General features: G+C 40.3%; 1 protein-coding gene across 2 annotated transcripts in view; it reads left to right on the top strand.

Annotated features, from left to right (window-relative positions):
- The window catches only part of AFG3L2 (AFG3 like matrix AAA peptidase subunit 2), a 1,447,137-nt gene that overhangs the window by 235,868 nt on the left and 1,184,118 nt on the right, over positions 1-27,151 (top strand). The window contains exon 3 of one of the 2 annotated variants that reach the window (XM_044067171.1): positions 8,084-8,161. In XM_044067171.1, coding sequence (XP_043923106.1) covers positions 8,084-8,161 — 78 coding nt within the window. Of the gene's footprint in view, positions 1-8,083; positions 8,162-27,151 lie in introns of those variants that run through there. The other variant, XM_044067172.1, reaches the window with a different exon arrangement.

Raw genomic sequence — 27,151 nt, 5'->3', positions numbered from 1 at the left:
GTTCTTTACTGTGGTCTTTTTATTTCAGGTGGGGTGGGATGAGGACCTCCAGCGAGATTAGTTTGTGATCTGATCTCACCAGTGAGGGGTATACTTCCGGTGTTGAACATTGTGCTCCCATGTTCGTGATGATGAGATCAAGTATGTTTTCTCCTCTTGTGGGGATGGTGACTAGTTGTTCCATGGCATTTGAGTTTATGAATTCCAGGAACTTTTGGGCTAGGGTGTTTGGGCTTGAGTAGTGTTCCCAGTCTATATTAGGGTAATTGAAGTCACCTAGTATGATGGTGTTTGGTGATACATTTATCCTCTAGTGTTTTCAGGAAGGCCATGTGAGGTTCCTGAGTTTGTGAGGGTGGCCTGTAACATGCTACAATTTGCAGAGCAGTCTTGCCTATGGTTAATTGCACCTGGATGGTCTCCGATGCATCGTGCGTTGCCACCAGTCTTGAGGTGTGGGTGTCTTTGATGAATATGGATACCCCTCCTTTCTTGGTATTGTCCGGATTTTGGGGCCGGAACGCATGATAAGAGGTAAAACCTGATAGTGCTGGGGTGCTCTCAGGAGCCTTGAACCAGGTTTCTGTCACTGCACAGACATCGATGTTCTCCATACTGAGAAGGGCCTCGAGTGCGTGCATTTTGAGATTTAGACTTCTGGCATTGAGCAGCATTACCCTTAGTTTTTTCCTTTTTGTGTTCTAGGGTGGTAGGTTTAGAATTTGAGCCTTGCCTAAAAAGGCACTATGGGGTGGCAAGAGCCTTTGCCAATATCCGGAATCCCAGGGTGACAGGTGCAAGCCGTCCCTTGCGGCAGCGTGGCTTGTCCAGCATGTCATCCCAGGCAGACAGACATTGGATCCCCTTTGAATGACACCAGAGTTTAAGCCAATTGTTAAAGCTGATCATCTTATCTCTGTATTGTGGCATCATTCTTGGTGAAGGTAGGATACTGCTCAAGGTCAGGGTCATACCTGCCTGGGCTACATAATCAGAGAGCTCCTCAATGTCTCTTTTCATGTAGTCCAAGGAGGTACGTCTCAGGTCGTTTACACCAGCGTGGACAATGACTGAGTCATATTTGTACCTGCTGTTGAGAGACCTGAGTGCTTGCGTTATGTGGCGGATTCTAGCCCGACAGGCAGCTTACTGTGACCTTCTCCTTACTCAGTCTGGTGAGCGGGACGCCAGTGTGTCTGACTATGGAGTCACCAATGACTAGTGTGTCTGGCATTGTGTTTGGCCTTAAGGGCTGTGACTGTTTGACACTCTGACTGTGAGGTCTATGTGTTGCAGGTGTTGTGTTCTGAGGTGGTGGTTGTTTGGGTGTCTGCTTTGGTGGCCTCTGCTGTTTTGGTAGATTTTGATCAGAGCCTGAGTATGTCTTTGTGTGTTTATGTGTATGATTTGAGGTTGTGATGGTACTATGTGAGACTGGGTCTATAGTGTGTGTGGTAACCTTCTCCTCCTGACTGGTCTTGCCAGTCCTATGTTGAGAGAGCTCAGCCTCCAGTTTGGCCGTATAGTTGCATCTCTCGCATGTATTTGTGTTTTGTGGGAGGAGGAGAGGGTTGTCTGTGTACATGAGGCAATTGTAACATTGCCTCAATATTCCCAGGTTCACCAGCTGAGCAGGAGAGGACACTAGCAACTGATCCCTTGACATGCTAGAAGGACTAGACAAAAACTTTAAAAGAGATTCCGGGGGACGTGAGTGACCGAGAAATGGGGGTTTGCCTTTTTGGGTGCTATCTATAAGAGTGCCGTATCAAGGTAATAAGTACTGTAGGAGCAAGTGCTAGGTTTAACAGATAGAGAAAAGTCTACTTGGAGTCAAGTAGAGATGATCTTTTTAGGTATTAGAGAAAGTGCTAGTAACAGGGATGCTTAAAGGTAAGATTGAAAAGAATGCACTCTGCAGTGTGCACTAGAGAAGTTAGATATGAAAGTAGGTAACTTGAGTTTTACCTGTTTAAAAAGTTAAGGTTTAGTGGAGAGTTACTATTTTTAAAACAGCAAGATGGACTGAAAGGGGTGGTTACTTTTGTATTTTGGTACTATGAAATACTGTAGGATGGCCAATAAATTTAAATAATTGAAGGGGTGGGATTTCAAAAGTGATGGTTTTGTGATTACTCACATAAGCCAGTGAAAGTAGAGAGAAATGAGATATATGGTCAGATTAACATAAGAGGCGGGCAACTAGAAAGACAGTGGTATTTAACAAGACAACTTAAATGGGTGGGAGGGAGGGGAAAAATTCTGCCTGACTCAGAACAGAGAGAGCTGTGGTCTCTTTTGAAGTTTTAATATGCTGTTAAACAGAATGCAAGCAAAACACAAGGTAAAGAAAACAAACTACAGTATTCAAAATATAGAAAGGCAATACAGAAATACAAAAAATAACAGCAAACTAACCTTTCCTTCACAGCAAAGTGTAGCAGAGTCTGGATGAGCCTTTCTGTGAAGTTAAAGGGCAAGAGTTAAGTGGAACTCATGATCCTTCCAGTAGAACAAGTTGGTTTAGGATTAAATGATTTGAAGGAATATTTTAAAGCTACACAATTAAGGCTCATATGCATTACACAAACAAAGTTATCATTCAAAGTGGATAGGAGGTAATGAAGAGAGGTGGTGTTCTAGAAATAAGGAAAGAGTAAAGTTTTGGACACAGATCCATAGGAAAAATAACAACCATGCAGAATTTTATATTCATAAAGTTTAAAAAAATATACTAAGCACTAAGCCAACACATGAATGGAGAAATTAATTTTACCAGTAGGGATGACTGCAAGTAGGGGTACAGAAAATAGGCAAGATGGTGTTGGAATTTACTGGAGAAGACTGCAAATGAGCCAAGGTATTCAGAGCAAATAACTAGATATGGAAAGGTGATAGAGTGAGATGATTGTACAAATCAATCAGAAGAAGTTAGAAAAGGTTGGGAAGGGAACTGGAAAATCATTTTACAGGGGAAGAATGGGAGGACTTGTGTGTGTCTCCCAAGTATGCAACAAGGTTCAGAAGGTTTATGATTTTTGCTTGTAAGTGTTTGAATATGTATTTTCTACCCCAAGCAGACTTTGTATAATTTTTTTCCCAGATAGATTGCAAATGGAGGTGTGAGAGGGAAGAAAGGGATAACTGGAAAAATAATTTCTAGGAATGTAATGAGTTGGCAGATTTTAAGAATTAGTAATACAAGTACTAGGAAGAAGCAGAAGGGTAAATCAAGAATCAGACACTAAATTTTAAATGATGTAAAAGCTTTTGTCCATATTTATTAAAGCAAACATCTTCAGACAACAAGAGCAAAGATAAGGACACAGTTTAAATAACCCTTCATTAAATCATGTGACCCAAAAGGAAATTACATCACTGAAACAAATCTTTAGAAACAACACCACCTTGTGATTCAAAGACTGAAGTAAAACTAAATAAACAATCAATTCAGTCATAAAAGTTCCTGGCTACAATATAGTATGATAAAACAAAAAACACATTGCATTGAAATACAGCTGTAAAAATCATCACATATAAACACTTAAAACTAAAAATATTACCTGTCCAGTGCCTTCAGTTTTAATAAGCACCGTTGTTGTTGTTTTTCTTTCGGCTTTTTCCGATTAGGGGACGCCACAGCGGAACTCCGGTCCGCTAATGATTGGTAGTAGATTTTCACGAACGCCAAGGTGCCAGCTCGACGCTCAACCTTCAACAAAGGCACGCCCATTTACGCATGCCTTTCGAACACCCACCCAACTGCGGGGAGGACATGCAGACTCCACACAGAAGGCACTCCCCGCAGTCCAGCCAAGAATCGAATGGGAGAACCTCTTGCTGTGAGGCAACAGTGCTACCGCTGCACCACCGCGGATATAGTTTTAATAAGCACTGTATTCAGCATATATCATTCAACCCAGGAAAGCTATATGCATTTAATCGAACTTACCATTTAAGTTCACAGTGTACCAGTTTGAGAGTCCAAGGACCCCCTGTATCATCAGACAAAACTTGCTCAATTACTTTGAATTTAAAATGATGTTCTGGGAAGGTCACAATATGTCTGGCTAGGGCATTATGAACTTGCAATTTATTAATAATATAAATATGTTCATATAGCCGTTCTCTAAATCTGCATTCTGTTTTACCTATATAAAAACTTTTGCTGAACAAGCACTTGGCCAGATAAACAACACCTTTAGAATTACAGTTAAACCTACCGTTGATCTCATAATTGGTATTACAGACTGTGAAATTATTGTCAGCATCAACATTTTTACAGTAAGAGCAAGCATCGCACTTATACATTCCAGGGCATCTAGTTAAAGGAAATTTCTTAGAATCAAATACATTTTTTTTAAATTGGTACCTTTCTTAAAAACAACCCTAGGATGATCACCTAACTTCTGTTTTAAATTAATATCATCCAACAATAGGTTCCAATTTTTATGTAAAATTTCCTTAAGGTAAATAGCATCAGTACTAAAAGGGGTAATAAAACTCAGACTAAAGCCAGTTGTTGATAAATTACCCTCTTGAACACTATGGTCACCAAACCTTCCAGGGCTTTCCAGCCAGCCCTCATGATTTAAAATTGGTTTAAAGAACCCAGTAGATCTCTTACTTTGTACTTCACTAATTAATTGATCAACTAAAACAGATGGATACCCTGGTTTAAGAAACACATACCTTAAATTGTCACACTCATTAAAAAAAAATCTTGTTCTAAACTGACCGTCCTAGCTGCTCTGACCAATTGAACTTTTACAACAGAGCATTTTTGGCGAAAAGGATGGGAGCTAGAAAAATGCAAAAAAGAATTGGAATATGTACTTTTTCTAAGAATCTTCAAGATGCATCTAAAATTTGCCTTGTCCTTCCTTAATTCAATATGTAAAAATGAAATCACATTAGAATTATAATCAGAGGTAAATTCCAGAAAATCAGTAGAATCATTAAAATATTCAAGTAATTCTAAACCTGTATCAGCATTACCCTTTATGATGATAAAAATATCATCCAGGTAACGGGTGTAAAAAATATCTTCTCTCTAATAATGGGGTTCGTAAATAAAAACTCATATTCCCACATGGCCATGACAAAGTTAGCAAAACTGACCCCACATGGTGAACCCACAGCAACCCCTCTTTTTTTGTAAGAAATACTGGCCCTCAAAATATAAGAAGTTTTTAGCCAAAATTAAATCTAATAATTCCCCTATTAGTAAAAAATAAGTTACCCATTGAATCCTCAACTCATGGAGGATGACTGTGTATAGATCTCTGACATCAACAGTTAGAAAATTATATTCGGCCTTAAATTCGAGCTCATTAATTTTTATAAGAAAGGACCATGAACATTTACAAATTTGAGGTTCATGTTCCAGAAATCTTTTCAGCTTACTATCTACAAACATTGCACGAGCATAAGTGATGGAATTTCTTCCATCCACTGTTGATCGTAAAGGGGGGGGGTCATGTAATTCCTTATGGATTTTGGGAATCCCAAAAATAACTGGGATTAATGGTGAAGGCATATTCAAATAATTATACAAATTTATATCAATACGGAAATCAATAAGCAAGTCATTGATATGAGATTTAATTGTGGCATAAGCACCATTCACTTCATTCAACGACACAGGCTCATATGTGTCCATATTCAGTATTTTAAACATCCTAGACTGATAGTCACCCATATCCATAAAGACCAGCCCTCCCCCTTTATCAGGTTTCATAACCATTACATTAGAACAACATAAAGAATAAATCAAATCTTATTCATCCTTATTTAAATAATACATCTCGTCACATTTACGTCATTTACACAATAGTGACCTCATGTCCATTTCACAAATATGTTCAAACGTACCTAATAAAAGGTGGAGTGGTGGATTAAATGAACTACTAACTCTGAATTGTCCATCAGAACAAGTATCAGAACCAAACAATAATGTTAAGTTCATTTTACATATGAACAGTTTTAAGTCCAAAATAGTATTAGCAAGGTCTGCTCTCCTTGATGGAACAAAAGTTAAACCTTTAGCCAGAATATTGGCTAAAATAATTTCAGCATCAGCATAATTGAAAATTTTAGTCGCCTTGTGTACTAGTAACAATCTGTACACATTATCTGTTGACTTCAAATCCAGAATGGACTCATCTCTGGCGACGATTGTACGACCCCCGGAGCAGCGGGTTCTGCCATTTAACCCCTTTCCTCCTCATATTAGTTTCATGTCTCATCGAAGATGTATGAAAATCCTGGTTATTAGACTGGTTGTTAGTGTTACTAGGCGTAGGCCCTGGCTGTTGACCTCTTTGCTCTCTTAGCATTCACTGCATCTAAGTTGTTGTTCCAATATGACATCATGATGGTCCTCATGGGTATTTATACTAATGTCCTCCCTGACATTAGTATCAGTAGTTCTTAGTTCATTGTTACCACCCGAATTGCCCCAAATTTCTGAAGGTGGGGGTTGGGGGTAGGCTACTCACTTCTCATAATCACATTTGTCCCTTTCAAGTTTTTTTAAGTATTTTCTCTCAGTTTATTCAAATACTGATCAGTGTTTTCAAATCTACTATATTCATATTTATACCTTAAGAAATCGACATCAGTTCTAATTAACTTATTGAGGGCATCCAAATCCCCTGCAAGTGAGTCCAGCAGTCTAGACTAATACTTGATCAGTATTTCTATAAAGTCGCAGCCTTCTTTATCAAACAATTTCAACAGCTCAAAATAAAAGGGAGAGTTAGGCTCAAGGCCGTTAGAAAACATCACTTTCTCATGCCTTTAGGGATTTGCTGCCTGCGTAAACATTCTTTTAAATAAATGATTTCCAGCTGTAATTTCTTATATTTAACTAACTTATAGTCAAACAGTTTCAAATTCTTATTAATATCACTTCCATTAGCTGATGCTCCTAAATTTAAATCATCAGAACTGCTCATACCTTCCGGATGCTTGTTCAGCCAATCCTATAATACTGAAACACCAGTAAGCCCTGTGGAAGACTGCGATAGTGTGGAAGGGTCACCTGGTCCACTAGTGCCTTCATTAATATTCTTGGCAGTATTTGGATTAATGTCTGCTCGCATATGATTCGTTCGCGACACATAAGAGGCAGTAAAACAAAAACACTGATTTCCATTGTCATAAAAGTATCCTGCCTCATATTCCACGAATTAACAACACTTCCTGAAGCTGGTAAAAAGGAAGGAGAAATTATGTGTGATAAATCATCTACCCGTTGGGGCATTTGCTGCACAAGTAAAGTAAGATTTTAAAAATTCCCCACAGAGTACTGTGTCAAAGATATTGGGAGATGAAATGGTTGTTACTAAGGAAATTATTCTTTTGAGGTGGGGCACAGGATCTAAATTGCCTAGACATAGTAAGGCCTTGTTAAGTTTAATTTTATTGGTTGTCAAAAAAGCAGTTACAGCAGATAAAAGAACTGTAAGTGGGACTTTAGAAAAGGGACGGAGCAAATTACATTGAAATAAATGGAATTTACATGCAGAATTATGTTTGGGAGGAGTGAGGTTTAAGGGATGGCAGGAATGGAGCAATGTATGTAATGTTGGCCTAAATGACAGGTATTAAAAATAAAACATAGGTGGTATACATAAAAAAAAAAGAAAATATATGTATAATACATGTAAATGAAAAAATGTTAACATGCTTTAGTATTAATGTGTGTGCAACTACATCCTAAGTGAAATGTTGATATGGTTTGTTTTCTGTTAATATATGTGGGGATATGTCTTAAGTGATACTTAAATAAAAGTGTTTTAAAAAGAAGTTGCACTGAAATTAGAAGCAAAAAAAGAAACGTACATGAAGGAAAAGAAGCTGGGCACAAGGAATGCTGATTTAAACCTTCAGTGATTGGTATTGTTGAATTTAGTCAGTCATGCTGTTTGTAAGCCTTTTATCGTGTTATTGACTTCTGTGGTGTGAATCCGGAAAGATTTATAACCAACAGCTGCCTAAACAGATCTGTTTTGTATTTCTTTATGAAAACCTCATAAACTAATCACTTTTCAGTGAAAGCTTTGCTTTGTTTCCTTAGGGTTTGAAAAATACTTTCCTAATGGTAAAAATGGCAAGAAAGTTACAGATGCCAAAGAGTCGCACATTGAAGCAAAAGGTAAAATGTCGCTAGTTTTTGATATGTGGTTTAATGAAGATGTCCTGTTTCATTTACTCTGAAATGGTTAGTTTGGCAGTGTAAAAAGATCCGCCTAAGTACATTTGTTTGTAGGCTTTGCTTCAACTGGGCTAATCCTTTCAGTCGCTACATTGTGTTGGTGTACCCTATGACTGTATTAATAGTCAGTGCCCATTTTTCCAACAGTTAGAGTTGACTGGATCAAGAAATGGAATAGCCTAGGATATCATTAAACAACCAAGGTTGCTGCTTGCCAAGGAAAGTGAAATTTGCAACTAGCAACTTTGGTGTCCATAGGATAGATGCCCATACATTGCATTGTCAATACTTGATTATTAAAACTGTTTGTCAACCAACATTTTTTGTCAGTGGGCAGTTATGTATCAAGTCCATCTACTCTGCACACGCTAAAAACTGTATTAGCATTCTTTATTTATTTTTTTTTTGAGTAACTTACAAGGTTCTATATTTGTGCACATATTTTTGGGCATGATTTTCATATACTTTTGAATTTTCAGTTAAAGCTTTTCATTTTTTCATTCTGCAATACCTGCTGTATCCATTTAATTGTCTTGAGGATGCAAGAGCCTTACCCAAAACTCACTGGATACAAGACAAAGAAACTAATCCTATACTGGAAGCAGTCTGTTACATGAGACACACCAGTTTGGAACATTGCTAGTTTAATTAGAGCATCCGTCTGGGATGTGGGAAGAAACTGGAACACCCTCTGAAAACCCACACAGACATAGGAATGAGATGTAGATTCCATATAGGAGATGCACCAATAAGGAACTGAACTGAAGAATGATGAGCTCTGAAGCAGCAGCGCTAACTTATGCTCCATTGTGCCACCCATAGAGCATTCCATTAATGCTAAACATTTCTGTTGTGTATTAAGTTGAAAACTGAGTCTGAATCAGCCTGTATGGAAAAAGATCATTGTAAAATGCCACCGTCCAGTAACAAGTGTGCGTATATATGCGCATCCACATACTTGCCAGTAAGCCTTCTTTTTATATCTGTTGTCTGTGTTATGCACCTTTGCTTGAATGAATTCCTTTGTAAAGACATCAAAAATTCAAATAGATTACATTGTTTCACCTAATGTATGTAAGACAGCAACTTCTGAGGAAAGTTGACCAGTCTGAGAAATATTATCCCAGTGTGTGTGCATTTTAAAGAAAGTATTGGTCATTTGATCAAAACCATTTCTGCTGATATAGAGGTCATCAATCAGAGTTTGTTGAATGCTGCCAAAGGCAGCTGTGCAAACTGGACTAAAATTTCAGGACTGCCGCAGCCCAGAAAGAACATTTCTTTTTCTTGCTTATGGCAAGCTCAGTTTATTAGCAAGGATGTATGTGGTGAAAGCTGTTCCACGTGGATAGGGTGGCTATTCCATTCAGAATAACTTAAGATACCCTTTCATATCACTGTTGCAGTATTCTTCACCTAAGGTATCTCCTGCCAAGGATAGCCCACCATACAGCCAATATACCAATGCCTTCAGCTCTTATAGGTGCCATATGTCATGTGCAAGACATAGTGCATAAACGTGACATATGAACGCAAACAATTAGAACTTCTTTGCCACCAGTCTGAATACCATTATTATCCATTGGTCTGAATGCCATTCTACTGTGCTGGTTACTGAAGGCTTTTGTTTGGGGTTGTGTTCATATCATCCAGAAAGTGAAAATGTCAGTATGGAAGGCAGATTCCCCATAAGACCATTATGACTAGTGCCTTTTTTGTTTGGATGCTTCACACAATCATAAGCAGTGTTCTGTTTGCTAGGAGTTTATGCCTAAGAACCTCCGTAGTCCTCTCCTCTTTGTCCATTTACCTGGAGAGCCAGTTTCTTAAGTTTTTGGCTCAAAGTGCTGTGGTGGAATCCTCCAGTCCCGAGGGCCAGCCACCTGCCAAGAAAAAGGCCAAAAATGTTATTCCCACCTTTTATAACACATTTTTTGTTAAATGTCTAGTCCCAACTTTTTTGTTACATGCATGTACTGTATGGCAAGTTAATCTTGAAAGCACTAAAACAACAAAAAAAAAAACAAGCACACCTCCAGTACTCCCCCAAAAGCTATTAACTTACACACAAAACTATGTACATCTTCAAATGTTGAAGTTTTGCCCTCCTAATAGGAACAAATGTTCAAAACTGGCAGCCATACACACAAACGTGCGGTAATCTAAAAGGAAGGTTATCCATGCTAAGACTCATGGTACAGCCTGTACTTCTACTAAATGCTGTCTGGCTCTGTCTTATCTTTATAGTTCTCTCAGCTGGGAAAACACTTAAATGCTTTCAGAAAACATTTTCTTAAAGCCATTCCTCTTTATCAGATTGTCTCCTAGAGACATGAGAACCAGACACAAAACTGTCAAGCATATATTTGTTTACTAGAAAAAAAAACTTATAATCGTAGGATCATAGGAAATTGCTAGGCTTTCGACCTGGAGGTCATTTTAAGCCTAGCCGTTTTATCCCAATGTAATACCATGAAAATGCTAGTCAGTACCCAAAATTGCATTTAGTCATGATTGCCCATGTCCACGACAGTTGTGGGTGCTATCCCCAGTAAGAATTTACAGTGCCCCCATCCACTTGTCCAGTTTTCTCTTGAACAGTGTCATAAATGTGCTCTGTTTCACATGAATTAGTAGCCTTTTCCAAAGCCACGGCAGTTGTGGGAGATAAATAGGACTTGGTGGAGGGACAGATTTAAGTTGCAGGCCATATTTAGGTCCCTGGAATGGGAAGCCCTAGTCCCATTTGATTTACTGATATGCAGCCAGTTCATTAGGTTTGGGTCTTGGATTGCTCTGGAGGCCATGCGTAAGTCTAACCTAAGAAGTCTATACAACATGGAGTACAGTCACAGAGACATTAGTTGGTCTGTGTAAGGTTCATGCTGGAGCTCCTTTAGCTTCTTTGTTAGAAACCTTTGAGGTCTCTCCAATTGCTGCAGGTGCTTTGTACACTACATGCCAAATGGGGTGTTATAAATAATTATGCTCCGGATTAGTGCCAAGTGTAGAGGGGTTATAACCTCTTTTGCTCTTGAGGCAATGCCTTTACTAATCAAGTGTGCTATGTAGAAAGCCTTCCTTACTACAGTAGACACATGGTGGTCAAATTTAAGGTTGCAGTCAATTTGTGATCCCAAGTCCGTTACCACTTCTTGATTTGATAGTGTGAAGAGACATTGTTTGTGCCAAAGGAATTGATGATGCATTTCTTTGCATTCAGTTTAAGACCGTGACTAATACATCAGTCATTGGTCTGCGTGAGACTCTCCTGGAGTATACTGACGTCATTTGGTGATTGCATCTAGTTTGCAGTTGTCTACAAACTTGGTCAGCCACAACCCCTTAGTGTTGACATGAACATCTGAGTAGTATATGCCAAACAGTAGGGGGCCCAGCACTGACCCTTGTGGCACCCCGCTGGGAACAGATCTGCTAGCTGATATGGAGTCACACACTTTGATGGTGTGTGTCCAGTTTGTGAGCCAGTTGGCAACCCATCTTACAAGAAAATTCTTTTTCTTTTACTTGCTGTCTCTTAAAATGTGTTACTGGATTAAGCTAAGGGCCTCTTAACCCAGTCATTCCCCTATGTGAGAATGAGAAAAAGCACACTAACTTTTCTTTTGAAATGCGCTTTTAACTAGATTTTTCCTTTTTTTTTATTTACATTGTAGTGCCTACATTTCTTAAAACTGAACAAGGAGAAAGAGAGATGGAAAAAGAAATAAAAAACAGGAGCGCCTAGTTACATTAGTATCCCTGTTACACTTAAAAATAATTGCGAAAACTTTACTTAATAGCATGCAAAGAAAATCATGCTCTATTAAAATAGTACCATTAAGAAAATATTGTTTCACTTACAGTTAACTTTCTCCATCCTGTTCCCCTCTCCTGAGTATTTTTCCCAACATTAATGATATGAAGTAGGGCATATGTTTTTTTGAGTCCCCTACAAGTTTAACAGAGTCCAAAAAAGTCCAGTATTTCCAGATTTTCTTGTTCTGTTGTGTTTCACAAATATAATTATTTCTTTGTAATCCCACATTTGTCATTTTGCAAGTTACTGGTTTTATTCCTGTTCATCTCCATCTTCCAGATCTTGTCTTTGCTTTATTTCCAATGTACTCTTGATTCTTGTAGTAGAGTCTTGTATTTTTTTTTCTTCTCTCAAGCATTTTCCATTGAAACAGTGGAAAAGATCTAACTGGCACAGTCTTTCTGTGGTGTTCATTACCAAAAGAACAAGAAGCAGAATCTCCTTCTGTTTCACAGCTCACTTTTTGTTGGACAAACTTTTGTATTTCTTCCTTAGCATATAAAAAGTGATTTTTGCCCCTCTAGGGGAAAATATGTTAAAGATAGCTGGGTACAGCATTTTGAATCTCATGCCTGCTTCTTGAATAATGGAATAAATTTACTCCTCTTCTGCCTGGTGTACAATGAGTAGTCATTCTCCACAAACACTAAGCTGTCTCCTACTTTTAGAACTTTGTCCTTCTGCCACAGTTTTGTCAGAATGAACCTGCTGGTAAGATTGCATCTTTACTATTAAAGGTCTAGGTTGCTTTCTCATTACCAGGTTTGGAGCATACACATGATATGCCCTTTCAATTAACAGTCCTGTTGTGGCATACCGGTCAAGTTGTTTATTTGTGCTTTAATAAAATTAATACAGTCTGTTTCTTCCAGCTTCTCTGGTACAGCAGAAAATCTCAGGTTTTCCCTATGTGTTCTGTCCTCTAATTCTATTATTTTTTGAAACATCTCTTCTTGTGCAGTTTCCTATTCAGCCAGCCTTTTCTTCATTTTGACCTCTGAGTTTTGCATTTTTATCACCTTTTCTGAATATCTTCTTCCATTTTTTCCAGCCTTTTATTGTTTGAGTTGATACACTCCATCAATGTTTCATTTATTTTAGTCAGGTCTGTGTGCAGTTGCCTTATACTTTCCTCAAGGTTACTGGAAGTCATGTCGGGAACTTGCACTGCTTTTTGTTGAACAGCTACACACTTTCATGTGCATTTCCATTCATGCCTGCATTCACTCTGACTGACTATACAAAATGGCACTGATCTTGTACGTGCTCAGTAACTTATATGCATGTGCTATCTAGCTACAGTGGCTGACTAGGTACAATACACACAATGATCTATATCCTTCCTCTTTGATTTTTTCGATGTGCAATAGGAGAACAAGATATTTTTAACAAGCTAGATACCACATCAGCATATAACAACAAATTAATTCAAGTCCAAGTCCCTTTGTATCTCGGAATGAGTCTGGAAATTCTACCCAGTCTGGTCACATAAAAACTTTGACTGGGTTTAGCAACAGGGGCAGTCTGTGGGGTTCTTTTAAAATTGGAACTTCGGGGATTACATCAGGATTGCTTGAAGAAAGTACACTGTCCTCTGGAATTCGAACAAGTGTAGAGTCACTTTGAGAAATAGTCTCTGGCATAGGCAATCTGCTGTGTCACTGGTTCGGAGACTGGTAGTATGTGTCTTCGATTCTTTCTGAAATTCATTCCATCAGATTGTATGATGTAAGATCTCGGTTCTTCACAAATGTTTTTGACAATTCAAACTCAGACATAATCCTTTAGATGTTTGCATTCTCATGATCTCTCGTCTTAATGGTCTAAGAGGTTTGCTGGATTTATAGTAGTACAACCTTTTTGACTGGCATTTTTTTCAAAAGTTGAGTCTTGACCATTCTGTATTGTTTGCATTTGGAATTGGTAATTGTTTACTGATTGGAAAAGTTGTTCTAGTCTGTCTGGACATCAGTCTCTGAGCAGGTGAACCAAGCAAATTATCTCAAGGAGTGTTTCTGAGATTAAGTAGGTTAAGAAATACATTGGTACCATCTCTCCTGGATTTCTGCAACAAGTACTGTGCACTTGGAACTGCATGCTCAACTAATCCATTGTACTGTGGATACTCAGGACTACTAGTAACATGGCCAAAGTCCAAGTCTCAGCAAAATTTTTGAACTGCATCATTGTCAGGTAAGACTTTGTGCAGATCACCATGAACAGAAAAATGTCTCTTCAATTTCGTAATGACAGTGCTGGATGTTAAGTTAGGAAGAAGTTCAATTTCAAACCAATTCAAATAAGAGTCTACTAGCACTAAGTAGTGTGGACCATTCCATTTGAAAATATCAGTAGCAACCATCGACTATGGTAGTTCAGGAATCTGGTTTAGCTGAAGTGGTTCTTTTTGTTGACGCAATTTAGTACTGTTGCAAATGGAACATGCTAGAGTTTCCTTATCTGTATCTTTTGACATAGAAGGCCAAAATGCCTCTTGCCCTTCTTTTGGATGAATCAGTACCTGAGTGACCACGATGTAAAATTTTGATATACTCCTGTTGTAATGCTAAAGGAATTACCACTTTAAGACCTTTCATGATGAGTCTATCTTCCATCATGAGCTCATCTCTGTAGGGAAAGTACTTCTGTATGTCAAGTGGTAAACGGGTTTGTCATGCTGGCTATCATTGACTGATAACATGTTTCAGCTTCTGGAGAATTGCGTGTGAAGCTGTATGATTTCTGAGTTCATGAAGACGTAATGAAGAAAATTTCTGACTTCCATGACTTCAAAGTCTGCTTTCTCATTTTCATGCTATTCTGTTGTTTGTCTGGGTGCTCTTGACAAAACATCAGCAAGGTTTAGAAATTTGCCTTTTGTATAGCCAATATTGGAATTGTACTTTTGCGATTTTATCATCATGCATTGCAAGTGTGCCAGGGCTGTATGTATTGGCTTTTTCAGAACTGTCACTAGAGGCTGGTGATCAGTCTCTATTTGAACAAGTTTCCCATAAATATAATCATGAAACTTCGAACATGCAAACACTACTGTCAAAATCTCTTTTTCAATTTGTGTATACTGGATTTCAGTTTGGATGAAAGTTCTGGATGCATAGGCTTACTGGTATGCCTTCTTGGAGACATACTGCACCAAGACCATACTTTGAAGCATCATATGAAAGAGTTACAAGTTTGTGAACATCATAATATCTCATTGTGGGTGGACTGGCAATGTTCTGTTTCAGAACATCGAATGTTCTTAATGGTACTGAAAGCTCACTTAGGGCTGGGATGAACTTATCTAAATAGTTGACCATACCAAGAAAATGTTGTAAAGATGTGACATTTTCTGTAACTGTCATCTCAAGAATTGCTACTTGCTTAGATGGATCCGGTTGTAAACCAGAGCTAGTAAACAAATGGCCCACATAAGTAACTTCTTTCAGTCTGAATTTACATTTCTGAGGATTCTGTTTAAGATTTACTTTATGAACATGATCTAGAAATTTTTTAAGGTTTCTGTCATGTTCGCCTTCGCAGTTGGCCTCTACAATAATGCTATCTGGTATAATAGCCCATGGGTTACCTGAAAAAATTTGCTCCATCGCAAGTTGAACTACTTCATTGGCAGAATTTATCCCAAGTGGGATTCTCAAAAGTCTGCATCTACCAAATGGTGTACTGAAAGTGGTTAACAATAAAGATATGTGATCCAGAGAAATTTGCCAACGTGAACTTTTTTCATTTAAGACAGAAAAAACAGTGGCATTTGGCATGAGAGCGGCTGCTTCTTCTACTGTGCGTATCGGATGATAAGGACATTTAAGCACTTTGTTTAAATCTTTCGGATCAATACATATTCGAATATCATCCAAACTTTTCTTATGAGCTACAACCATAGAGGATGCCCATTCATTTAATTCTTTTACTGGAGAAAGGACACCTAAATTCACTATTTTGTCACGCTTTGCTTTTACTTTGCTCTGCATTGCTACCAGGACCTTCCTTGTTGGTCTGACAACTGTGCATACTTCATGGTCAACTTCATGGAATATGTGACTGGAGGTTTGAATATCAGCATAGTCACTAAAAATGGACGGTGCAGTGGTGCAGTGGTTAACGTCACCTCACAGCAAGAGGTACTCTGGTTTGATTCTCGGCTAGGGTGCCTTCTGTGTGCAGTCTGCATGTCCTTCCTGCATTCATGTGGGTTTCCTCCGGGTACTCCGGTTTCCTCCCATGTTAGAAAGACATGCGTTTGAAGCATTTCTTCCCAGGCCTCCACTGAAAATTGGCTCTTTGCAAGTTGGAGTTTCCCAGTAAACAAATGTTAAATAAATAAATAAAAATATTCTGTGTAAAACTGTCATGGTTGTTCAGATTTGTATGGTGGACCTCTTTATTACATGAAATCAGTCCCATTCTCAAACTGCATTTGAGGCCTAACAATGACTGCATGCGTCTTTTGACTATGTAAAACTGCAGGTCATAGCTGTTCCAAGCAGAATGGCATGTGAGACCTACAGCGCCATCAGTTTGAATCTCACCACCATAAGCAACAAGTTTTGCACACTTTGCTGAATCAAGTTTATCAGCATCTTTTATATTGGTAAACATTTGTGCTGATGTAACATTGCTCTTGGATCCCGTATCTACTTTAAGCTCTTCAGGTTTCCCATTAATCCAAACAGTACAAAATATTTCACTCTTGGCTGCCAACTGATAATCTACTATGTTAACTGTTTCATTAATCACATAGACACTATCAGCATAGAAAGTTTGCACACAGCTCTCTATCTGATCTACTTGCTTCTTCAGAAGCTCTCTTTTAAAAAAAGTATGTGCCACTTTAGACTTGCAAAGCCTTTTGAAATTATTCCACTTTTTACATATGTGACATTGCTGACCAGAAGCTAAGTACATTTTTCATTTAGGTTCATAACGGTCTCCACAATTACGACAGCTAAGAATAAGGTTGGGTGTTGTGGCCCTATTCGGTTTAAATTTATTTTTCATGTTAGCTTTATGTTGTACACTATCATCATTTGCACTTGCAGACACTGTATGCAAGTTTTGCTTTATTTCTTAAGTCGGTAATGTATGCTACTATAGTTTCTCCAGGCTTTTGATTTCTTGTGTAAAACATGTGCCTTTTCATTGTAATGTTCATTTGATGGTTAGATATTTCTCTAAATTTATGATCTGATGTTGTCAGTCTTTACTTAATCCTTGACTGTGGGTTCGGTTCTGAATCTCGGAACCGACTTGGCCGTTATTCCAGCTCATGTCTTCCAAAAGCTTTAGCTTAGCTCTACCCAGAATGCTCCTGTCAAGATTACCTCAGATCTTGTTTGCCACTTTATGTGCCAGACGAGTTCCTTTCCTATCGGCACTTGAGCTAGCCATTTCTTATAACTGTAAATGTTATTTACTTTTTTCAAATTCTTTATTGAGTAAGTTGCTTCTCCAAACACTTATTCCTTACTCAGCTACTCTTTCCTTAACACGATTAGTTTTATTTTCTCCTGTTTACCATTGTTGGTAATTCTCCCTTCCTTGCTTAACCTTTACGGTAATCTTCCATGCCATTGTTGGTACCTTTCTTTCCCCGTATCTTATTACCACTATGGTAAATCTTTCGTACCATCGTTGGCACATTTTTCTGTTTCTTAAAAAAAAAAAAAAAAAAAAACTTTCCTTTCTCTTCTCTGTGTGTGTGCATGAGAGTGCCTTTTTGACATGGCTGAAAAGACTAAAGGCACTTCTGGCTTCAAGAGATGCCAGAAGTGTGATCATAAATTGCCGAACTCAGACGGGCATTCCTTGTGTCTACTGTTTGGGCCTGGTGCACACTCAAGAAGATTGCCATCTGTCATGGCTTTAGTCACTGAGCCCTCGTAGAGAGGGAAAATAAGCTCATCTTGAAAGGCTTGATAAAATCTATCTTTGATGAGGCCGTATCTGTTACTTTAAAGACTCATGTTAGCTCCCCTTCTTCCAGGCATGAAGGCTCAAAGAAGAGTAGCCACTCTGTTCTGACAGTCCTGTTGGAACCACCTATAAAAAAGACCAAGTCTTCCCCGGTTCCCACAGTTTTGGCAGAACCAAATGGAAAGCAGCTACCATCATCAGTGCCGATCTCTGTATCGACAATCCTGACATCCACTACTTCGGATCAGACTTTTTCCCCCTTCTCCATTCTACCGATCTGCGGAACTGAAGACGTTTTCATTTAAAGATTTGCCCCGCACAGGGTGTTCTCCAAAAATAGACCCCTTTGTTGACCAATTGCCAAGCCCATTCTTGGATAGATCCCAGTCCCTGTCAGTCTATTTGGTCCATTCCACCAAGAGCCTCACAGAGTCCGATGTTCTAAGGCCTGGTAGACCAGCTCCTGGAGGAGAGGGGATTAGCGGATTAGCGACTTCTTCAGTTCCTAGCACTTCTAGCTCTGGAACTTTATATGTCTCTAACCTGGTCCTCGTTCCTCCTCTGACTCCAACTGAGCATTTGGAGTTTCCAGTTCTGGCAGTCCCGGTGTTAACTGTATCAGCGCCGGTGAGAGCCTTGTCTCAGGCATTGATCACTACCCTAAGCTCTTCTGTTCTGTCAGAACCGGAGACCTGTCAGGGTCAGAGCTTTGTTGTCAGCTCTGGGGATCATGCCTTGATACCGATCTTGTCGGGGCCATCCATACTTCTCAGGGCTTCAGCACATGTAAGTTCTGGGGTGGCTACCTCGGTGCAGGATGGGACGATGGTTTCGAAGGAGTCTATTTCAATTCCGGACTCCCATTCCTCTATGGGGGGGGGGCATGCTTTCCAGGCCATGGAGAGGGCCTTGCCCACTACAGGCTCACAGTCAATTTCTTTGTCATTGGAACTGCATCCCTGCCCTTCCCCTTGCCCAGAACTATCTCCAGCCTCTACCTCGGAACAGCGGACACGGAAGTCTCAGGATTCAACCATGGCGGCCATGTCCTCTTCAGATACCTCCCCGGTCCAGCCCATTGAGGAGGTACACCCGAAGAAAAAGTGCAAGAAGAAGCACTACTCCCCTGAAGAGTCTTAGAAGATACCGACTTTGATGAAGGGCAAGATTCCCCATCTCTTTCAGTGATATCCTACAGATCCTTAAACAGAGGGGTGGCTGGACTTCCCAACAGCCTTCCTCAGAGGAGTCTGTATACCAGGAGGTGTTCCTTACCCGACTGTCTACTACTTGGATCTGTCCACTCACTGATGATCTAATTAAATTGATTGTGCAGCGGGTTTGGAAGATTCCTGATTCCATCAAACCAGTCCCTAAGGGACCAGACTGTATTTTGTCAGCTGACATGGATCATCAGCATTGGGTTAAAGGAGTTTCAGTAGATGCCATGGTGATTGCAGCAACCACTAAAAAGGAACTTGCTGATGTCCTACTATCCATCCTCCTAATAAGGAGTCTAGGATGACTGATAGATTTGGGAAGCATGTATACGCTTCATTTACTTTCGTGCTTAGGTCCTTAAACTTCATGGCACTTGTCACCAGGCTTCAACAAGATCTGATAAAGGAGCTATCAGACTCTCTTAACAGGAACCATAGCTGAGGGGGTTCAGGCTAAAGTAGCTTCCCAGCTGGCAATCCTTGATTCAATTTGTTATTCGTCCATGAGGCTCATTGCACACAAAGCTGAAGGGACGACTAGGGCAGAAGGTTCTTGTGTAGCCATGAGGAGACATGCCTGTATGCGCTTATGTGAGTTTGCGGTGCCATTTAAGTCTTACTTTGTCAGTGCTCCTTCTGACAGAACATCCCTTTTGGCCCCAAAATTAGAGACCCTTGCCAGATGTGAGAAGGATGGAAAGACCGGAAAGACCTTTCTGCCTTGGGAGTAAGCTTTTCCACTCCTCAACGGTCCTACTCCAGGAACCAGAGGAGTGGAAAGCTATGGTTCAAAAACTCCCAAGGGCATTTCCAGGACTTGTGTGGCAATGACCCCCCCCCCCCAGGGCAGAGGGGGGGAGTTACAATGGAAGATACCATGTTAAAGACAGAGGTGGCCCTCAAAATCAGGGTTCCAGTGATTTATTCCCTGGTAGCTCCTATCAGCACTCCTGAATGGAGGCCTGATTGCTGTCCTTTGAAGGCCGTTAGGTGTTTGCTACCCGTAGCAATGGACAGTTGGGTGCAGAGGATTATAACCAGAGGTTACAATATTTCCTTTTCAAAACAACCTGAACAACCAAAGAGAATCCCAGATGTTCCACTCAGTTACAGGGATGCAGCAGTTCTAGAAATTCAAACACTGCTTGAGAAAAGAGCCATCCAAGCAGTCCCACCAGACCAGATAGGATCCAGAGTTTACTCAAGATTCCTTTTAGTGCCAAAAAAAAACGGGACAGAAGACCAATTTTGGATCTCAGTGTCTTGAACAAGTCAGTTCACCAAACCAAATTCCAGATGGTCACAGTTCAGTCTATTCTTCCTTTCTTAGGGAAAGAAGATTGGATGTGCTCAGTAGATCTTCAGGATGCATATTATCACATAAAAATAGACAAATGGTCCAGAAAAGTTTTGCACTATTGGCTGGGAGCTAGTCATCAGTTCGGAGCCATGCCCTTTGATCTCGCCACAGCCCACAGAGTGTTCACAAAATGCATGGCAGTGATCGCAGCTCACTTCAGACTGCAAGGAATTCCGTGTGTTGCCAGACTTAGATGACTGGCTCATTACCACAGCCACCAGGCATCTTCTGCTCCAGACAAGGAACTACGTTCTTCAGGCTTGCTCCTCGCTGGGGATCACTGTCAACTACAAAAAATCCCATCTAGAGCCAACACAGCATTTAGAGTTCATAGGGGCAGTGTTAGACACAAGCACCTGTATCATGTCTCTACCCCAAGAAAGACTTCAAAGAAAAAAATCACAAGTCAGTCAGATTGTTCACAACAGAACAGTGACTGCAGGACTGGTTTACAGACTCTAGGATTTATGGTGGCCACCATCACTGTAGTTCCCCTTGTGAGGTTTAACATGCAAATTCTACAGTGGCTCTTGGTGTCACAGTGATCATTACTGAATCAACCAATGTCCTATCAAGTACTGATCAATTTATACAAAACGTACCTGAGTTGGTGGCTCCATTCCAACAACATTCTGTCATCCTGTCCATTTGTCCCTCCTCAACCTCAAGCCATAGTGACCATGGATGCATCCCGGATAGGGAGTGGGGGGGGGGGGGGCATTATCTGGGAAAGACTGTCCAAGGCACTTGTTCCCAGTTAGAGCCTAATTTGCACATCAGTGTTCTAGAGATGAGGGCATTGCTACTGGCTTTGCAAAGCATTCCAAGAAACCCTCCCATCAAGAATGATTGTGATCCAAACAAACAACATGCCATTGGTTTGGTACATCAACAAACCAGGGAGAACCAGATCTTACCCTCTTTGTTGAAAAGCACTCAGAGTATGACAATGGGCAATTTCATCTGACTGCTTTCTAATTGCAACACATATTCCAGGGAGCTCAAACATGATCACGGATAAATTTAGCAGGAGCATTCTGATGCATCATGAGTGGTATCTCAACCCTTTTGTGGAGGAAAAAATTTTCTGTCAATGGGGCCAGCCCTGCTTTGATCTCTTTGCATCCCCCCCGAACAACAAGTTCAGCAGCTACTTTGACTTGATCCCCTCTAGATGCTCTCCTTCAAGACTGCCCCCCCCAGTCTACTGTATTCCTTTCCCCCGATTCCTCTCATTTCCCAGTTTCTGAAGAAATCCAGCAGATCTAAGAACATAATTCCTATTTCCCCATTCTGGCCTTGACAAATATGGTTTCCCTTCCTGTTGCCTCACTTAATTCAGGAACTTTGGGCTCTGGACCCAGCTCCAGACCTACTGTCCCATCCAGAGGGGCTTATTCACATGAATCTTCAAAATCTCAAGCTCACTGCATGGCTTCTTCAGTTCTAATGATTGCCATGCATACTAGCCTTATGGCCTCAGTTCAATGAATTGTTCTAGCCTCCCACAAACTTTCGACTAGACGATTATACAGCAACAAATGGCAAAAATTTTCAAAATGGGCTACAGACAGTAACCTCAACCCATATTCTGCACCAGTTCATAAAGTCTTGGAAATTTTAGCATCACTTTTCGATGCAAGGGAGGGGCCTCCTCCTCAACTATACGGGCTCATTTAGCTTGCAATTTCAAATTTTCATAATGGTCTGATTGACACAGCGTTAATGTCACACAAACTTTGTAAAGCCTTTCTGAAAGGAACCCTGCTGTTGAGACCTCTATGTAAGGATCTGTCTACACCATGGGACTTGAATATGGTGCTACAATCATTGATTTATCCCCCATTTGAACTAGCAGCAAATTGCAATTTGAAGTACTTATCCTGGAAAATCTTCTTTTTGGTTGCTATTACTTCTGGTAGGACAATATCTGAGTTAAAGGCCTTATCTTGCAAGCCTCCTTACCTAATCTTTCATAAGGATAGGGGGTCTTTGTGACCAAATCCTTCCTTTTTTACCAAAAGTAGTATCTGACACTAATATCAGTCAGACTGTACAACTTCCCGTATCTTTCCCAGATTTTCAAACAAAGGTGAATATTGTCTGCATTTGCTAGATGTTCACAGACAATTACGTTTTTACTTTCACATAACAAAGGAATTCAGAAAATCTGATCAGCTGTTTATTTTATTCTCTACTGCTACTCTGGGCAAACCAGTTTCTAAGGTTGCTCTGGTTAGATGGCTGACGGACTGCATAACCTTTAACGTACAACTGCCAGGACCTGTAAAAGCACATTCTACGAGAGCAATAGCTGCTTCCGCAGTCTTCCATGCCAGAGCTTCTGTAGATGATATATGTGCAGTGTCTACTTGGGCATCCCCGCATACCTTTATTACTCATTACAGGCTGGATATGGTCTCTAGGGGATGAGCATCTTTGGTTCGATGGTGCTCAGTAATATTCTGCCACGAGTCCTCCCAAGACTTTGGTAGCTAGGGACTCTGTCCCACAGTCAAGGATTAAGTGAAGACTGACAACATCAGATAAAGAAGTTACGTCTTACCATAACATTCCATTATGTTGTGATCTTCACTTATCCTTGACACCCCCCCCCCCTCCTGCCTTTTGGGCTTCTTGGTGAAATAGATCTAACCCTACTTGACTGGATTGTTCCTTTATGAATACAGATATGATCTCTGATCTGTTATTTCTTCTTTGTCACTATCTTATGCAAACTCCATCTGAGTTGATCTTGAGAGGAGCATTCTGGGTAGAGCTAAGCTTGAGAGCTTTTGAAAGGCGCAAGCTGCAATAATGGCCGAGTCATTTCTGAGATATGGAACTGAAACCACAGTCAAGGATAAGTGAAGATCAACAACAGATATGGAATGTTATGGTAAGCACTCAGGGTTTTCCCGTGTTTCAGCCTGCATCACAGTATGGCAGTTCTCCCTTTCCCCTGGATACACAAATGAACATTCCCACTCAGTGGCTTCCAAGTCAATTAAATTAAGAAGTATGAATGCCTTTGCATGTGTGTCTTTATTAGAAATTGCTGCCTGTCTGAAAATATCGTATTCTTGCTCAAACACTCGCCAGTTCTCAGCAGTATTATTATTAAACACCAGTGGTTCAGGTCTGAAATCCTTCTGCCTTAACAACAAAATATGTTTAAATATAAGCATAGATCAGGTACTTGTAATTAAGCTCAAATGCACAGCAATCTCTCTGAAAAGGCTTCACTTTAACAGTGCAAACACTGCGAACACTCCGGACACTTCGAAAAGTTTTAGTTAATGCGAAAAAGTAGTACATTGCTAAAAATGCGGTCGTTTTAGCCTTTTTGTACATTTAACACTTCAGAAATTAATTCGAACACTTTTGTATTTATTTTGAATACTTTTATCAGTTTGTCACAATTTCAGACATTTCATTTATCTTGATAATTATTTCGAACATTTTGAGTGCTTTGCCACTTATTTGGCAACTGAAAAATCATTTAAACTAATTTAAGTACCTTTGAATAACCACTGACTTGTTTGTTTGTGAGTTGCTTCCTGTGTATTCCTCCATTTCTAACTGCGTGTCTCATGGTTTGCAAGTTACTTCAACTTTGGATCCCATTTTGACACCATGTGACATGTCTCTTGTATTCAAATGAGACACTGAGGCACTGTGATGGTTTCAAGTTGGTTATTGTACATAAACACATCAGGAGCTGTAACTGGAACATATATTTAAGCTAACTGACTGACTCATTACTTCAAACACTCTCACATGTGTATCTCCATTCATGCCTGCATTCACTCTGACTTACTATACAAAATGGCACTGATCTTGCACACGTGCTCAGTAACTTATATGCATGTGCTGTTTAGCTACAGTGGCTGACTAGATACAATACACACACTGATCTACACTCGCCATTCAGTCAAATGCAGCTAATGCCTTTTCCAAGGCTGCTGCCTTTAGCTCAGTCATGAGCCACTATTCTTGGCTTTATCTTCAAGCTTTGCCTGATGACATCAAGGCTAAACTATTGGATGCTCCTTTGCATAACAAAAGTCTTTTTGGAACTGCTGCTTTTGTTGACCTATTCAAGTTCCTCCAGGATAGGGGCAAAGCCTTGCAGGAGCTGAAACATATTTTTGTTTCTTCTGTTCCTATGTTTCAGATTAACTTTCCTTCCAAGTTTGCCTTTGTATGTAGGCAGTCTTGCCCTCCTTCTGAGGGCAAGAAGGGTACTAGGTATGTTCCTCCTGCTAAGTCTACTCAGACTCCTTCCTCCCAGAAATGTTTTCAGGATAAGTCTGTTTCTGTTTGACAGTTTTCTTTTCCCTCCCCTCAGCCAGGTTCCCTTGTCTCTCTGACTCACCCTGTCTCTTCCAAGTTGGCTTTGAATCACCTCAAATTCTTGGGTTCTCTCAATTATCCCTCAGGGATATTTCATTTTTTGGAAGTCCATTCCTTCCTTTACAGGCATTCCTCAGCCTTCTCGGGAACAGCTGTCTCATTTCCCTGAGGTTCTTAAGTTTCTTTATGAACAGGGCACCATTCAAGCCATGTCTTCCATCCAGGTGGGGAAGAGATTTTATTCCAGAATGTTTTTCATCCCACAAAAGGAGGGTACATCCTACAAATGGGGAGGGTACATGGAGACCGATTCTGGATCTTTCTCTGCTCAACACGTTTCTCAAGATTCCTTTCTTTCAGATGGTATCCCTTCAGAAATTGTTTCCTTTTCGACTTCCTCAGGCCTTACTTGTGCCTCTGGATCTCAAGGATGCATACCTTCACATCCCCAACCATCCTGTTTTCAGGAAATTTTTTACTAATCTCTGTCTCTTCCTTCCATTTTCAGTTTTGTGCTTTGCCCTTTGGCCTCTGTACTGCCCCAGAGGTATTCACCAAATGCCATACCCCATCATTGCTTTTTTTCAGGCTTTGAGATATTTGTATTTTTAACCATCTAGACAGTCTGCGTATTTCAGCCCCTTCTCCCAGCAGTCTGCTTCAGGATCTTCAGTTTATTACTTGCCTATTACATAGTCTGGTGTTTACCATAAACCTCCAGAAGTCAGTTCTGATACCTTCACAGGATCATGTGTTCCTCAGATGCAGGCTTCTGACAGTTCCCATGCTGGCATCTCTTCCTGCCCCAAGGCTCTGTCTCTGATAACCCTTTTCCATTTCCTTCTTCCTGTGTCTGTCATGGCAAAAGAATTTCTCAGGGTCCTGGGGTACATGGCTTCCACCATTCCGAAGCTCCCTCTCACCAGGCTGCATATGAGGAAACTTCACTGGTTTCTCAAATCAGTGTGGCTTCAATATTGCCATACCCTGGAGTTCCCAGTTCCTTTTCTTCCTTGAGTCTCAGCGGTGGAGTCATCAGCATTCTGTCAATCCAGGGCTTCCTTTTCAAGCTGCAGTTCCCACTCGGAGCTTTTTTTAAACATCTTAGGGGGTTTGGTGCCTGTTGTGGCCCTCTAAAGGTCCAGGGTCTCTAGCCTCCTCATCAAAGGGCAGAGCCATAGCAACATAAAAGCGATGAGGGCACTCTGCTTCTGGCTGTAGAGGCTTATCATTCACTCTTTTTTCACGGGTCCCTCAAAGTTTTCACAGACAATACCACAGTGATATGGTCTTTGAACAAGCAGGAAGGGGGCAAGAGGTCCTATCTTCTTAGACTAGCTTTTCAGGTCTGGGATCTAGCTGTCCAGTATCAAGTGACTTTTCAAGCAGTTCACATTCCCTCAGAGCACAATTTAGTGGCAGACTCTGAGCAGGTCCAGAACACATGCTTAGGAAAGAATACTTCACAAAGATGTGTTCTTGGACATTGTCCATCTGTGGGGTATTCCTTAGGAAGATCTGTTTCCCTCCTTTCTGAACAGACAGCTTCCTCTATTCTGTTCCAGAGTCCCAAATCCTCTGACTTGGAAAGTGGATGACCTGTCCTTACCTTGGAAAGGTATGTTTCTGTACATTCCCCACCCCACCCCTTGTTGCAGCAAGTTCTGCACAAGATCAGAATGAACTCTCCCAACATATTGCTGGTGTCTCCATTTTGGCCCAGGCAATATTGGCTGTCCTTTCTTTCTAACTTGTCCAGGGGCAATCACAACAAGTTACCTCGTCGGGTAGATCTTCTTACCGAAAATAAGGGATCTCTTATCTGTCATCACCTGTCCACTCTACAAATGACACTGTGAGTGATAGGGTTTTGATACCCTTTAGTCACCTCTTTTATGAGGATGGGCTTTGGGTTCTACAGAAAGCCATCATATATGTCCAGATGGAAAAGATTTTCTGTCTGGTGCCTCTCTCACCATCAGGATCCCTGATCAGTAGAGGTTCGAATGGAGAGATAAGTCAGCAAGCAAAGGCGAATAGTTTTGCTGAAATTTAATTCATCTTCAAATCTTGATGAGTACCTTCATGAGGTGGACCCTGTTTTTCACAAAATCTCACCAAGACGACACTGATATATACACTGTATTTTATATAGCATATATCATTGACAGAAGTAGGTCAAAAATGAAAAAAAGATAGCTGGGTGCACAAGACCCAGGATAAAAAAAAGTGCCCAGTCC

Source organism: Protopterus annectens, chromosome 3.part1, assembly GCF_019279795.1.
Source record: "Protopterus annectens isolate FY-2018-M chromosome 3.part1, PAN1.0, whole genome shotgun sequence".
In the NCBI taxonomy this organism is placed as follows: Eukaryota; Metazoa; Chordata; order Ceratodontiformes; family Protopteridae; genus Protopterus; species Protopterus annectens.
Note: the sequence above shows the minus strand (reverse complement) of the source record. Positions and strands in the feature narration are given on the sequence as shown.